General features: G+C 38.5%; 1 protein-coding gene across 6 annotated transcripts in view; it reads left to right on the top strand.

Annotated features, from left to right (window-relative positions):
* The first annotated feature begins 455 nt into the window (after positions 1–455).
* The window catches only part of LOC116941658 (uncharacterized), a 41,138-nt gene continuing 25,553 nt past the window's right edge, over positions 456–16,040 (top strand). The window contains exons 1-21 of one of the 6 annotated variants that reach the window (XM_076066524.1): positions 456–531; positions 2,065–2,122; positions 2,528–2,668; positions 2,875–2,993; positions 3,359–3,458; positions 3,648–3,672; positions 3,791–3,876; positions 6,260–6,348; positions 6,508–6,542; positions 7,349–7,491; positions 8,078–8,130; positions 8,384–8,429; positions 8,542–8,646; positions 8,773–8,833; positions 8,973–9,121; positions 12,655–12,798; positions 13,359–13,427; positions 14,706–14,790; positions 14,892–15,013; positions 15,594–15,651; positions 15,785–15,851. In XM_076066524.1, the coding sequence (XP_075922639.1) occupies positions 2,084–2,122; positions 2,528–2,668; positions 2,875–2,993; positions 3,359–3,458; positions 3,648–3,672; positions 3,791–3,876; positions 6,260–6,348; positions 6,508–6,542; positions 7,349–7,491; positions 8,078–8,130; positions 8,384–8,429; positions 8,542–8,646; positions 8,773–8,833; positions 8,973–9,121; positions 12,655–12,798; positions 13,359–13,427; positions 14,706–14,790; positions 14,892–15,013; positions 15,594–15,651; positions 15,785–15,851 (1,736 nt within the window). In that variant the 5' untranslated portion in view covers positions 456–531; positions 2,065–2,083. Of the gene's footprint in view, positions 593–2,064; positions 2,123–2,527; positions 2,669–2,874; positions 2,994–3,358; positions 3,459–3,647; positions 3,673–3,790; positions 3,877–6,259; positions 6,349–6,507; positions 6,543–7,348; positions 7,492–8,077; positions 8,131–8,383; positions 8,430–8,541; positions 8,647–8,772; positions 8,834–8,972; positions 9,122–12,654; positions 12,799–13,358; positions 13,428–14,705; positions 14,791–14,891; positions 15,014–15,593; positions 15,652–15,784; positions 15,852–16,040 lie in introns of all 6 variants that reach the window. The other 5 variants (XM_076066519.1, XM_076066521.1, XM_076066520.1 and 2 more) reach the window with 5 other exon arrangements.

Here is a 16,040-nt window from a genome sequence, read left to right as displayed (position 1 = left end):
CAGGCTTCGTCATGGTCGGGATCTAACCCACGACCTCCTGTATACCTGGCGAGGTAGTCAACATCTCCTAGACACTGTGGCGCCTCAATTAGTATCCGTAAAATACTATTAGGATTAATAGGGTAATTCCCCAGGAATTACGAACCCATTAATGAAACTACGACGGTGTAAGTGATTAAATTACCGTCATGTACAAATAAAATGTACTTTAAATGCAGTACTGTATATATACAGTATACGTAATTGACTCCAGGTGATTATAATCGATTCAATAACCACACATCCGATTCCCTCAGGATAACGCATTTATGACGTAAAATATCGTAAAAACGGTACAAAACATTTCAATAAAGCATTTTACAATAAAAACACACACGCACACACATGCATAATTAAATCCTTAAACGTAAAATTATTAGCATTTTTATTTTGAAATAAAGTTGCACGTGGAATCGATTAATCGATTTGGCTCGCGTCGATTAGAGGAGTCTAGTTCTAGTTGCGGTTGAGAATTGAGGTGCGGTGTTGGAGGTGATGCCCGATTTTAAATCTCGCAAATCGAACAAAATACAACATTAACTCTCGATTGCAGGTGTCTTCGCGTATTTTACTCCTTGTTACTTGACAACGATGCTTTTTTGCCTTGTATTTTATTTTTGTATCTTGTGGAGTTTTTTTGTTTTGCCTTGTTAACGGTGCGCGCCTGTTTTCGCCGTCGGTAATATTGCTGCTGTGAGTTAATCGCCAAGTGTTGCGTGAAGTTTTAAAAGTAACGAAAGTAAAACAAATCCGGCGTACACTTTGATCGACGCCTTTATTGTCGTTGCTTACGATAAGTAGTTGTGGTTTGTTTATGGTAATTGTGTTTGGTGGGTGGGTCGGAGGTGAACGCCCAAGATGGTGGCGTTCAAAAATAATTGTACCACTTTAATCTATAAAACATTGCTTTAAGTGTTCCCAAATGATAAAACTTATCTCTGCCGTATGAATGTGGAATTGTCATTAGCCCTGGTACGGAGAGGACTATCCACGCTCACCCTCGGTGCCAGAAACCAAAATGTTCAATTTTGCCTTAAATTGTACCTCAATTTTAAACTGGTGTATGTTGCTGATGGTGAGGCAAATGAGCAGTAGAGTACCTCAATGTTAAACTCTGGTGTATGTTGCTGATGGTGAGGCAAATTAGCAGTAGAGTACCTCAATTTTAAACTCTGGTGTATGTTGCTGATGGTGAGGCTGATGGTGAGGCAAATGAGCAGGGCAATTGGAAGACACTCGTGGATTATGGCGTTATATCCGGCAGATGCGTAGACAATACACGGAATCTTTGGAGTTGTGTTGATGTGGCATCGAATTGAGGAGATCGTTTGTACAGAAATCGCGATGAAGTGTTATATGGGCAAGTTCATCAGGGGTGGGATGTCTTAATTGGGGCAGAAGAGCTGTACGGGCCATATTTATCGTAGGAATGGATAAACACTGACTTTTAGGGGCCGAAGCTCGGAAATTTGGACCCGAAAGAATTTCAAATAGTTTAGTTCATTTTAATGTTGAGTTAGTTTTACAATTTGCATATGACATCACGCTACAACATACATAACCATGGTTAATAATAATGAAGCGTTTGTCATCAGGCGTGGGCACTTTATAAAACATTAAAGGGATTGAAAAAGTAGGGATCCCCCCGAAAACGATTACCTTCCTGGCGACCCATTAAAAGTTAAGACAACTCGGATTGCGAGATGGAAGAATTTTCAAGGCAGTTTTTGTAGGATAGAATGTTTGGGAAATGGCAAAAGAAAGAGGAAAGCACTGCTCAAATACATTTTAAAAAGTTTAGTCGTGGACTAAATGAAGAGGAAAATGAAAGCTCAGACAGCATGGGAGGAACTGGAACCGATAAATATGCTCTGAGGCAAAAAAATTGGCAGAATGAAATGTAATACCACTGCTATATATACGTATTTGGTAATTGAGCAGCAATTGCTCGTGTTACTGTGTTGTTGTTTATGGTACATGCATATTGGTATGGAATTGACACATTTGTTTTGCGTGGTTTTACAGGACCACCAGGGTTGTGGCGATGGAAACCGCCGGAAAGCGATCGCATTTCTCGCAATCGGTTTGTTGAACTTCTTTACAACTGAGCCACTTTACTCGTCATGCAGCGATGTGTCAAATCATCAATGTAAAAGTATTCTTTTGGTCATGATACGAGAACCGAATTTGGCATTTTAAATGAATATATTATTCCTGAAGCGATGTACAAATATGTTTTGTGCAGTTTTTGGTGAATGTATGATATGTTTTCGCATGTGATTAGTTCAAGTAAAACTCTACTGCCACTAGAGGCTCTACACGCACTGGCGTGGCAACACCAATAAATTGAATTGTGATGCCATTTTGGGACAGACACTTCTGGGATAAACATGGGGCACAATTAAATCATTATCTCGTTTCATAATTTTCAACTGAAATGTTTTGATGGAATTTCAGTTTACAAGTCTCCCCCGTGCTTATTTTGCAGCTTGAATACCGAATATCAGAAGCATTAAAAGGCAATGGCTTCGACGATTTGGAGAGGTGCCTCGCAGAAGATGACTCTGTGCATGTTGTCTCAAGATATGACAAGCACGTGCTGATTAATCTGGACACACTTATTCAGAAGGTATGTTGGAACACCGAACAAAAATCCCATGTTGAACATTTCCTTTTACCTGTTTAACCATTATGTGAAGACTTTGCTATAAAGACAGCCTTGGTATAGGCAGCCCACATGCCACCATATATTGTCACTCACTAAAGTTTTAAATTGGGAGAAATATACATACTCCAAACTCTCAGACCTGTTAACCTGCCTTATTGTTTTTACAGGAGCTCGACCAAAAGAATTTCACCAATGTTGCACTGTTGCTGAGGTGTCTTTTGCTTTATAATAAGTTGGACAGAAACTCTGTTTTACGTCTAATGCGCGATGGAGTTCTTTCTAAGATAAGTAATGAGTGCTTCCTGATATAGATCCTGGCTAACTGTACAAAAAAATATTAGATTTTTAAAACTGATGAAAAATGTAGCATACTTTTTATATACGAATGCATATTTATATTTACAAGTATATTTTATAAATAGGATGTAGTCCATATATTTTTGTTAAGGTTGTGTTTTTCTAATAATTAATGGTTAATAGTGTTATATTTTTGCCTTATCTTAATTGTGCTGATTACTGAACAGTTTTTCTTATTCAAACATTTGAGAGCTATGCAAAGTCATTGCTATCATACCTGTTTAGTATTAACCTCATTGTGAAATGTGGTATAATGAACATGTCATATCGTGAATTTTTTTTATTCGTGTACATGGCAAAATGGTTCAAGCAGGTAATTGAGCTACATACTAAAGACAAGTCATCCCAGTCTGCAGTGATTGTGGTGTTTGGGTACTTCTTTGAAGCCATTTCGGTACGTTAAGGTTTTTTTGCATGCCTTAATTCTTATTTCATGTTGACATCGATATTGCACAGCTTATTGAAGTAATGCTGTGAATAAAATGTCAAGTTTTGTTTATGCCAAGTCAAAAACTAAATGCTTTGGCGTAGAGAATGCTATATCATACCGTCACACAATTGAATTTAACTTTATGTTTTACAGATGTTTGCTGGTTTTAACAAGGAAGGTAAGTGACACCTTTTTAAAGTTATGCTGAACATTTATATTTGTAATACTTTAACTGTGGTGTATTTGCTTTGTTTTGCTGCATTGTGACGCCAATGATCAGTTTTCTTTTTTAACAGGGAATACACTGGTTATCGGCTCATTATTCTACATCTTATGTGACTTGGTGGTTCATCCAATGGTGGACTTTTTTGTACAATTGGATGTAAGCAATGTCATTAAAAGTAACATTTCTATTGTGTTGTATTCATGCATATGTTCAGAGTTAAATGCCAATCTCGAGGCCTGCTAGCCATGCGAGGGTTTCAGTCGAGCGTTTGTGTAGTATTATTCTCCCCCCGCTGAAGGAACGCAGACCACAATGGTTTACTATATGGTCCACAGTTTGGGTTGCATGGCCACAGTCGCATTAGCATCAATACGACTTGATATTGTTGGTGGCTTAAGTTTGTTTTGGGGCATAGTATACAATGAATAATTTATAGAAAACCCATTTCTTTGTAATGACCTAACTTCTCTTCCTCATAAGCATATGAGGATTAGCTACGTTCGACAAAGTGTATTCGGATGATGTCAAAAATATTTTTGCGTATCGAGATCAATGGGGGACATGTTGTAGAGGCTTTCAATTAAAATATGTTGCATCTGTAAATTCCCCCTATTATTTTAGTAAGTTACCTATAAATGGACCACTGTACAATTTAAAAAAAAGCGTATGTGGAACAGTGATCGGCAACAATGCTATGCATCCGCCGACCTACAGTGAGGGAAAAAAGTATTTTATCCCCTGCTGATTTTGTACGTTTGCCCACTGACAAATAAATGATCAGTCTATAATTTTAATGGTTGGTTTATTTGAACAGTGAGAGACAGAATAACAACAAAAAAATCCAGAAAAACTTATGTCAAAAATGTTATAAATTGATTTCCATTTTAAGGAGGGAAATAAGTATTTGACCCCTCTGCAAAACATGACTTAGTACTTGGTGGCAAAACCCTTGTTGGCAATCACAGAGGTCAGACGTTTCTTGTAGTTGGCCACCAGGTTTGCACACATCTCAGGAGGGATATTGTCCCACTCCTCTTTGCAGATCTTCTCCAAGTCATTAAGGTTTCAAGGATGACTTTTGGCAACTCGAACCTTCAGCTCCCTCCACAGATTTTCTATAGGATTAAGGTCTGGCGACTGGCTAGGCCACTCCAGGACCTTAATGTTCGTCTTCTTTAGCCACTTCTTTGTTGCCTTGGCCGTGGTGTTTTGGGTCATTGTCATGCTGGAATACCCATCCACGACCCATTTTCTATGCCCTGGCTGAGGGAAGGAGGTTCTCACCCAAGATTTGACGGTACATGGCCCCGTCCATCGTCCCTTTGATGCGGTGAAGTTGTCCTGTCCCCTTAGCAGAAAAACACCCCCAAAGCATAATGTTTCCACCTCCATGTTTGACGGTGGGGATGGTGTTCTTGGGGTCATAGGCAACATTCCTCCTCCTTCAAACACGGCGAGTTGAGTTGATGCCAAAGAGCTCCATTTTGGTCTCATCTGACCACAACACTTTCACCCAGTTGTCCTCTGAATCTTTGAGATGTTCATTGGCAAACTTCAGACGGGCATGTATATGTGCTTTCTTGAGCAGGGGGACCTTGCGGGCGCTGCAGGATTTCAGTCCTTTACGTCATAGTGTGTTACCAATTGTTTTCTTGGTGACTGTGGTCCCAGTTGCCTTGAGATCATTGACAAGATCCTCCAGTGTAGATCTGGGCTGATTCCTCACCGTTCTCATGATCATTGCAACTTCACGAGGTGAGATCTTGCATGGAGCCCCAGGCCGAGGGAGATTGACAGTTCTTTTATGTTTCTTCCATTTGCGAATAATCGCACCAACTGCTGTCACCTTCTCACCAAGCTGCTTGGCAATGGTCTTGTAGCCCATTTCAGCCTTGTGTAGGTCTACAATCTTGTCCCTGACATCCTTGGAGAGCTCTTTGGTCTTGGCCATGGTGGAGAGTTTGGAATCTGATTGATTGATTGCTTCTGGACAGGTGTCTTTTATACAAGTAACAAACTGAGATTAGGAGCACTCCCTTGAGTGTGCTCCTAATTTCAGCTCGTTACCTGTATAAAAGACACCTGGGAGCCAGAAATCTTTCTGATTGAGAGGGGGTCAAATACTTATTTCTCTCATTAATATGCAAATCAATTTATAACATTTTTGACATGCGTTTTTCTGGATTGTTTTGTTGTTATTCTGTCTGTCACTGTTCAAATAAACCTACCATTAAAATTATAAACTGATCATTTCTATGTCAGTGGGCAAACGTACAAAATCAGCAGGGGATCAAATACTTTTTTCTCTCACTGTAAGTTTGATTCTGGCCGTGGCTGACCAACTTGGTGAACTGTGATCAAACAACTCTCACGACTGACACAGTTTGGGGAGGCCTTTATCCAGCAGTGAATTAAAATGGCTTGTATATTGTTCGCTCTTACTGCTATATTGGCTTTGAATTTATGTATATTTTAATGTGCATGTTGCAAATGACCATGTAATGGCAGATTTTAAATGATAACTTTTGATTTTTTTCAGGCCATTAACAAGATCAACATGTTACTAAACCCTGCAAATCAGTTAGTGAAGAAGCAGCTTAGTAATGCTGAGGAAACAAAACAACTAATGTAAGTTCCTCATCTCTTGAATTTTGAGGTCATATAAAATGATGCTTTCTCAACACTTTAATTAAATTTGTTTTGACATGTTTGGTACGGTGTAGTATAATATAATATAAAAGGAAGTGGATGATTTCTACACATTTTTAAATGAAACCATTTTTTCAGGAAAGTATGGGGAAGACACCTTCCTTATGCTGGTGGTAAGGGATTTTCAACTTTCTCTGCACTTAAACCCGTTTCACCACGTGTTATTCGGCATAATGACCGACGTATCGATCCTTATGCTGGGAGCTTTAAGAAGTAATGAGCGTGTATGCCTAAGTGACGAAGCTAATAAATAACATTGCCTGGCTTTAAGCAGCAGCAGCCAGTGACTGCATCGTTGAGGGAGTGCTCCATTCAACCCAAAAATGCATCAGTGCAATACAGAACTTCCACAAAAACACGTAAAAGATTAAAACGATGTTGCTGACATTTTCAGGAAAAACTGAAAACTAGTGACAAAATGAAACATTTGTCTTTCAACTCGTATATGTTTCAATTTTATTATTTTAAGAATTGTAATGATGCACAGTGGCCTACACAATTTGAGGAACGTTATGCGTTATAATCCACAATCGTTATGATCATTCAGTGTGTGTGCATTGAAGTCCATGGGGAGCGTAGTGTTGTGGTTTGCACGCTGCGCTATGAACGTGGCGACCTGAGTTCGATTCCCGCTCATGTTCAACACTAGTGACGATTATCTGAACGGGTCCTGGGCCTCCCCTAGGTCGATTCGGCCTCAAATGAGTACCTGGTGCGGTGTGTAAACATTGCCACTAGGGAGACAAAGGCGGCCGGGCGTGGTGCTGGCCACCCACTCCCTTGTATACCGTGGCGGCCTTCATAGGTGCTCGCTAACAGCACTTGCCACAACAGTCTCTTAAGGCTATGCGGGAGATTAAAAATATAGCTTTTCCCATATGTGACCTACGCTGTGCGTTTCCGTGTGTGCGCATTTCAGATTACGAACTGCAGTTGGGGCTCACGGAGGCCCTATGTCGCCTCACCAAGGAGAAAGTGCGACTTGAGCTGTCGAAGCAGTGGTTTGCCATGGAGTTCATTGTCACCGCCTTCAAAGCCATCAAGGACTCTGACTTTGAGACGGTATTAATGACACATTTCTTGAGTTTGAAAACACGTCCAGGTTGTGGAAATGTAAAGTTTTGTCATAATAAATGTAGCCATACATTACTCCCATTGTATATATTATTCATTGAGTTTGTTAATACAAAGGATATGATATTATAACTATACTGTTTACCAAAAATATTGCACTGGCTTTTATAGCTTTTGATAGCGTCATTATCCAATTTGAGTTGATTAAATGAATGTAAACATAAATTTCCATTTAAAGCTTTCGTGACTGCAGGGATTTATCTTTTTGGTTCTTTCGGTAAAGTCACGTAGAAGGGAAATAATAAAACTAAAACAATGCACCTAACAATTATATGTCTTGCTATTTTATTGTTTTATGTTTATTATTTCCCTTCTACGTGACTTTACCGAAAGAACCAAGAAGATGAATGTAAACATGTGACGTAAGAAACAACCAAGCCAATATCAAGAAAGGAAATATGCACAAACATACAACTCCATTTGGGAAATTGAGTCACAACAAGGGTTACATTTTTTTAAATCGATTCTTAAATTACAGAGCGTTACTATTAGTTGTGACTTTTTTATTTTGCAGGATTGTAGAAAGTTCCTTAACACTGTCAATGGGATCCTTGGAGAAAAAAGAAGGTAATTATATGGAAAGTGTGTTTTTTGCATTATAACTGTTCATAAATATGTGCAGTTATTGATTATTTAATTACATATGTTATTTAAATATTTAGCTAAATGTTTTGCAGTATTTGCTAAAAAAAATCTATAATATAAGTAGCTTTAAATTTTAATTTAAAGCTTTCGTGACTTTACCGAAAGAGCTAAGAATATAAGTAGCTTTATTACGTGGCTAAATTATATAATTTGTCTTCGTTTGTTTGTCCGACAGTGTGATTACCTTCCCATGCATTGCAGTTTACTTAGAAGACTATGAGGTAGGTGCTTCTTAACTTCACAAAGATGCTCACATTTCTTATTTGGAACCCTGTCCTTACTAGTACGGCATACAATTCAAACTTGTAATTGAATCTTTTTTAAAATTAACAGCTGAAAATGCCACGCGATGATAAATTGGAACACTTCTGGATTGATTTTAACAATGTCAGCCATCGCATTTCTTTCTTTATTGCTGATGAGGATGAGGAAAGTCACGTGAGTTATTCAGGTTTTTTCAATTTCAATTTGATATAACATGTATGTGTTATGGCTTGCTTAGTTGCACGTTAAAATTGCATACCTTTTTAGTTAAAAGTAAATCTCTTTTTCTAATACATTTAGGAAGATCTTTGGGAGACGATCAGCTTACCAGAAAATATAATAGTTGAATACAGCGTAGAAGGTGGGTGATAGTTGTTTTACTTCAATGCACCTAACAATTATATGTCTTGCTATGAACTTGTGGTGTTATGCAGTTACAATATTCTGCAATAAGATGTATAACATAGTACATTGGTTTATGTGTCTTTTACTTTTGGCAGTAAGGAGTAAGATGCAAGTGGTCATGATTACAATGCTAAGTCCAGTGAGCTCAGCAAAAAAGAATGGAAATAGAGTTACCATTCACTTTGACAAATCGTTTGATATTTTAACCGCCCTTGGAAATGTCTTTGGGAAGGCAAAGCTGAAGGTGAGTAACGACGCACACAACTTTTGGTTGACCACTTTCTATAGCTTGGCCTAACTCATTTTTGCTGCCCTACAACATCCGATCGTGTATTTTATTAGAAATGTTTCTTAAGCCCAGAATACAAGAAGAAATGCATGTCGAGTCTTTAGCCAATCAGGAGAGGCTCTGTCTGAGTGAGAGTCATTGATCATGATTAAAGTTTCCGGACAATGTTTCCTGACGTTTTTAAAATAATGTTTTTGGAGGTTATTCCTTATATGCTATGTTTTAGGAACATTATTTTCCATTGGTACTGTATATCATCATTAAAGTAAAGTATATAGTGGGGATCTGTTCATGATTTTCTTATGAAATCTGAAAATGTAAAAATCAGGCTTACATATATGGATGATTCAAAATTTAGTTTGTTTTTGATGATCCAAAAGTGTGACTCCACAGAAAATTACGTCACTTTGTTCGGTCACTTCTGTGAATCTTCCCACATAGTGGTGTTGCGTGGATTGTGTTACATTATTATGTAAGTTATTATTGAATGTAAATTATCTCAAATGCTAAAACGGATTCAATATTGTCCTTAACCCAAAATCTGAAATTCATACTGAGTGTATTTTATATAACAATTCATTTCATGGTATGTTTATAGGCCATTTTTTGGGATGAATGTTATTGATGATCAATTGTAATCACGTGCCTATGTGTTCCCATGTTATATATCTTTGTTAGATGTATGGGGGAAAAATATCCCGAAATTGTTGCACCAGTAAGCGTTAAGAGAAAGTGACTGAGCATGATATTTCTTTACGATTTAAAGCTTTCGTGACTGCAATGATTCACCTTCTTTGGTTCTTTCGGTAAAGTCACGTAGAATGGTAATAAAATAATAAATTGATAAAATAAAATAACACAATAATATTCTCACGACGTTTCGGCCACAACACAAGCGGCCTTCATCAGGTGAAGGGGGGCGAGACTGTCTGGTAGGACAGTGCTGGAGTGAAAGAGCCACGTTCAGATACGGCCTTTAAGCTGTGTGAGAGGAACAAAGCGCCTTGACAAAGGAATTAGCATATAATTTAGCATTGAAATGGCTGAATGATTGGCTTGTGACTGGTCACAGAAATAGCTATGTTAAAAGTTAAAGCATACACACCCAGATGGAACTAAATCACGGATTTTATGTACTGTGTTGAATCGGACCTGGATCTTGTGTTTGTTCAGGATTTTGGAGATCTTTTTAGTGACCCCTTAGTTCCATCTGTAAAAGATGCTGTTCCAGACATACAGTACCCGGGCGTTTACAAACTAAAGTGCCTCTGTGGTAGTAGCTACATTGGAGAAACCAAAAGACATATCTCGGACCGCATCCGCGAACACAAAGCAGACTTGAAACATGGTAGGACGAACTCCTCTGCCGTGGCAGATCACTGTTATAATTCAGTGGGCTCACATGACATTGACTTCTCGAAGACGGAGGTTCTTTGCAAACCAACCGGCTACCATGAGAGATTCGTTCATGAGGCCATTCACATATACAAGCACAGAGACAATTTCAACCGAGAAGATGGGTTCAGGCTTAGTAACCACTGGAAAGATGTTTTAAATCATTTCTGTTCTTAATTAATTGTATTTTACGATGACCTTCAGACTGCAGCTCTTTCGCCAGCATTGCCTCTTAATACCTCTCACACCACGGTTAATGGTATAGCTTTACAATATGGAGCATACTAGGGCCTCGCAGCTGTCTCTCTCCCCCTCCTCTGTTCCGACCATGGACGAACTCGTCCGTCTGAACTGGGCCCGTAGCTATCCGTGGTGCAAAAATTTGAGGGTAAGAATCCACCCATGTTTTCGCCATGTAGCATTGTGATATATAACGACTTATTGTTGGTAGCTTAGCTGATTGGAGAATATAGAGTTTATTGATAACATGAAGGTAATTTATATTTTAGTTTTTATTGGTTCACTATATAGTACTGTGAATAGCTCAGATGTGTAGTCATTTCTGTGACCAGTCACTAGCTAATCACTCAGTTGTTTCAATGCTGGATTCGCCTAGTTATTTCAATGCTAAATTCTCCTGTTTGATTTGTACTAAGGGCCTCGGTGAATGTGTATGCTCTGACTTTAACGTAGCTATTTCTGCAGCAGGTACAAGCTCTATTTCTGCAGCAGGTACAAGCTAATCACTCAGCTTTCTCAATGCTAAATGCTATGCTAATTCCATTGTCAAGATGTGTATGCCTTAACTTAGCTATTTCAATGCTAAATTATATGCTAATCCCTTTAACAATGGGTGCCTCTGCGGGTGTGTATGCTTTAACTTTTAACATAGCTATTTCTGTGACCAGTCACAAGCCAATCATTCAGCCATTTCAATGCTAAATTATATGCTAATTCCTTTGTCAAGGCGCTTTGTTCCTCTCACACAGCTTAAAGGCCGTATCTGAACGTGGCTCTTTCACTCCAGCGCTGTCCTACCAGACAGTCTCGCCCCCCTTCACCTGATGAAGGCCGCTTGTGTTGTGGCCGAAACGTCGTGAGAATATTATTGTGTTATTTTATTTTATCAATTTATTATTTTATTACCATTCTACGTGACTTTATCGAAAGAACCAAAGAAGATATTTCTTTACGTTGTGTTTAAAAATGTAAAATACTCGAAACAATTTTCCGGATTTTTTTCCCCCTGAATAACCTACTTGTTTTAACATATCAAATACATACAAGTTGTAAAAAGTGGCATATTCACTCATAAACCTCAATGTGAGTTATGAATGATTCTGCTCCCCACTACACTCAGCAGCGTTTCAGTCCATCCACCTCTGGGCCTTGTGAACCCAATGTTTCTCAGCTGCATTTGTTTAAGCAAGAAACCTGGGTACTGGTTACGACATTCTAAGTCTCTTTAACAGTGGCCTGTTAAACAAATGATGCTGGATTGCAGATGTTGCAGTGAAGAGCACTCAATTAAAACTGTTAGGCTTATTTGGCACAAACCAATAGAATTATATAAATACTCTTTCTTCGCTGCCGTGGAGGATTGTCCATAAGATTTTGGGTGATTGTGGTTGACAAATAAACAGGGAGGAGCATCTCTTCACATATACATTTTGAGGCCTTTGCCAGTCTACTGCTGGATGAAGGCCTCCCCACACCATGAGGGTGAAAAGGATTATTTGACCAAACTGCCCCATGCGGGTCAGTGTGAGTTGGTCAAGGCAGGGAGAATATATGTGCAGCACAGTAGATTTTGCTGCACACCGCACGGCTGCCTTACAGCTGAAAGCAACCTGCTGCGCCCGGGGGTTGCCCATGCAAGCATTATCCAGGCTTAACCTGTGTGAGCTTCTGAGATCGCATCTCCGATTAGCATGGTTGCCCATGTACGTGTGAAAGTAGTTCAACACAGATCTGATGAGATGGGGGGAGCATTCCAGGCGATTTTGTCAAAGGAGTCTTTTCACATATTACTGCAATTTTGTCGTAACTTGGCACCATCTTTGGGATGTGTGCAATGTGTAACGTCTGAATAGCTAATGGCATTGAACTCGCGTATGCAAGAGAAGGCATCGCGACACAGAACAAAAAGATGCCATAGTGAGCCAGAGATGATTGAGAAGCGTTCGAGAAAACATGCCAGGATGGAAAAACGGGGACACAGTGAAGGAGAACGCTCGGTAATTATAATGCTCGCATAACAAACGCTTGCTTGTATATGCATGAGCCCTGTATGAAATAGATATATCAATATATAGTCAGAATAGGTTTTCCCCTTTTTTCTGGCAACAAAACAGGTGTTAAGATGTTAAAAACACCATACTGAAACCTTTTACAAGGAATCATGTTCGGATTAACCACAATACTTGTGGTCAGAATGCAAACAAAAAAGTACTCTGATAATATATGAATTGTCTTTGAAACTGATTGGTCCACACCAGAGACAGCTTTCTTTTGAGCCTAGTCTAAAAACGGTGTTAGACCAGAGGACGCCAAAAGGCGTACAGCACAAAGACAACGCACTATCAGAGTAATGAGGGCTCGGGGTGAGCATCTACATCATTGGGACCTCCTTTGCCAGTACGTTAACTTATTTCTTTATAATATTTAGTTTTGTATGTTATTTTAGCGAGCTAATTTAAATTGTGAGTTTGTGATTTACAGTAGTGTTTTTTTATGTACATTTTTACACAAGATTTTGTAAAACTTTTATTTTAATCTGTCTTTCATGTTTGTTCAGCCTCTTCATTCCATGAAACAAAAACAAACCAAGGTCAAGATGTCTGATTCAACTCCATCTCTGGTCATGGTAAGAATGTCCAAGGAAAATAAAAAAATATTTTCATCCTAATGATGTAGGTAATGCAGCCTTCCCAAAAGGGAAAACTCAATGTAGAAAAACCAAAATGTTCCAAATATCATTATAAGTAAAATGGTAATTGGTAAGTGCTGTGTGAAATTGTATATGTACATGTAGAGGCATTTATCAGTTCACTGCTAGATAACGGCTTCTCCAAGCAGTGCGGATCAGGGGGATTATTTATCCATACTGCACCGCACTGGGCAAGATGTGTTGGTGAAAGCGGGTAGCCAAGATGTGGAAGCATAGAGGAACTGTACAATAATGGATTTAGCGGCACCGTCCTGTCCTCTACTCAGCCCTGAAGTTTATAGGTAAGGCCCACTGAGATATATAACTCTTTGATTTAAAGCTTTCGTGACTGCAGGGATTCATATTCTTGGTTCTTTCGGTAAAGTCACGTAGAAGGGAAACAATAAAATAATAAAAAAAGAAAAACCGCCACTTAAAATTTTCTTGCTGTGGTTTTCACACCTGATGACGATTGCTTGTGTTGCAGTCGAAACGTCGTGATAATTTTATTGCTTTATATTTTTAATATTGTATTGTTTCCCTTCTACGTGATTTTACCGAAAGAACCAAGAATATATATAACTCTTTTACAGAAGCGACCTGCCACAACTGATAGCTCAACAAAGTGGCTTATGTGGAAATTTATAGCAGACAAATACTCTATTATGAAATACTCTAAATGTATGTTTATAAATGTGGAGCGAAAAAAACCGGAGGACCTGGAGAAACATCCACACGATCACAGGGAGAAGATAAGTGTCTGTCGTACATGGTGGTGGTGTATCCTGTTGAGCTTCACAGGTCTGAGAGATTGAGCACTTGGCAGCTGATTTGATCGGAGGCATAATTATATAATTGGCATAAACACTCCACATGTAGCAAAATAATCTATCTTTTAGCCATTGTACTTGTCATTATATAAGTCATAGATGGATACTATATTTAATGCAATATACATTTGTGTAGAATTCTTGGGACACTGAGGAATTTTTAATGTTTTAACATATTAAAAAAATAGATCCTCGGAATTTAAGTGGGAGGGTGCAAAATGTTTACGTTTTATTGTGATGTTGGACACTGATGATTGGCCCGGCGAATTTTGAGAATGTGTTAAAATGCATTGTGATAGATAACGTCACCATTTTTGAAAAGGGTATTTTAGATGTTGGTTAGGTGCCTTTATAACAGATTCTGTTGATGTTTTTTCTTTAACAGACAAAAACTCCCATCTTAGAAAAAACTTCAGTTTCAATGAGGAATATCATTCATTGCAGTGCTGGTATGAAGGCCACACCAATATGTAAGTCATGATCCATTCGCAGCCATCATATTTTACCAAACACAAATAAAAGGAGTTTAAATGACTAACTATTAATATTCTCCCCATTTATAACTCATTAGACACAGGTGCTGAAGATGCTGCTCAAGACTGCAATGCCACCAGGGTAAAGGACATTACAACTCCTGAAGGAAGTAATGTGACTGCAAGTGACATGCTCAATGAAACACGGCAAAATTTCAGAGTAAGCTTTAATATTTAATCATCGATCATGATCTGTACTTCTGAATGAAGCCGTCACCAACAATTAACAGTCTCGCATGCAACGATCCGTCGAGCATCCACACACGACCTGATTTAATCATGCTACCTCCACGGTGGATGTTCTCTTGAGTGTCTTCTCTCCTTTGGCTGCCGTTGCATCATTACTCTCTACCACAGCACTTCATCTCTTCCAGCGACGTGTCCTGCCTATGTCTGCTTGCTTTTTAAAAAAGTCAATACGGTGTCTCTAACTTGTGTATGTTCTCTAAACTAAGTGTTCCCCTTTTAATCTCTCTAATACTTAATAACTGCATACTTGAAACGATTTCTGAAGTTTTGATTTAAAGCTTTCTTGACTGCAGGGATTCATATTCTTGGTTCTTTTGTAAAGTCACGTAGAAACGTCGTGAGAATTTTGTTGTTTTATATTTTTATTATTTTATTGTTTCTCTTCTACGTGACTTTACTGAAAGAACCAAGAATATGATTTCTGAAGTGTATAGATCCGTTTATGATATGTTTTAAAGTTTCCTTCATGAAATTGTTACATTTGTTTTCAGACGGATGTTTCAAAAAACAATGTGGAAGAGACAAAGAAAACCAACGTGACTGAATGTGGTACGTTTTGTCTAGTAATGTTTTAATAATTCATACCGGTTGCACATTAAAACGTTTGTGACAGAAGCTTGTCATATGAAAAGAATAGCATGCAAATTGACTTTCAGTACTCACCCCGAAACCACTTTCTCAGGTGCTGCTACCAAGAACAAATGCAAGCCTGTTGAATTTCCAGCAGTGAAAATTCGAGAAGACCAAAAGTAAATCTCACAGGATTGCTGTTTTGTGTTTTTTAAATACCAATGATGACCGATTTAGGTAACAGGTTTGCAGCCATTGAAAATGTCAGATTGAGCTATTGGGAACATCAATATGGTTTGTAATTTTGTTTGAAGTGGTGCACCCTTTAAACTTTTCTTTACACTCAGGTTAATTATACATTTCCTGAT

This window comes from Petromyzon marinus, chromosome 12, assembly GCF_048934315.1.
Source record: "Petromyzon marinus isolate PM22_M1 ecotype Great Lakes invasive population chromosome 12, UKy_Petmar_22M1.pri1.0, whole genome shotgun sequence".
Lineage (NCBI taxonomy): Eukaryota > Metazoa > Chordata > Hyperoartia > Petromyzontiformes > Petromyzontidae > Petromyzon > Petromyzon marinus.
The sequence above is the reverse complement of the archived record's forward strand: the minus strand, read 5'-3'. Positions and strand labels throughout refer to the sequence as shown.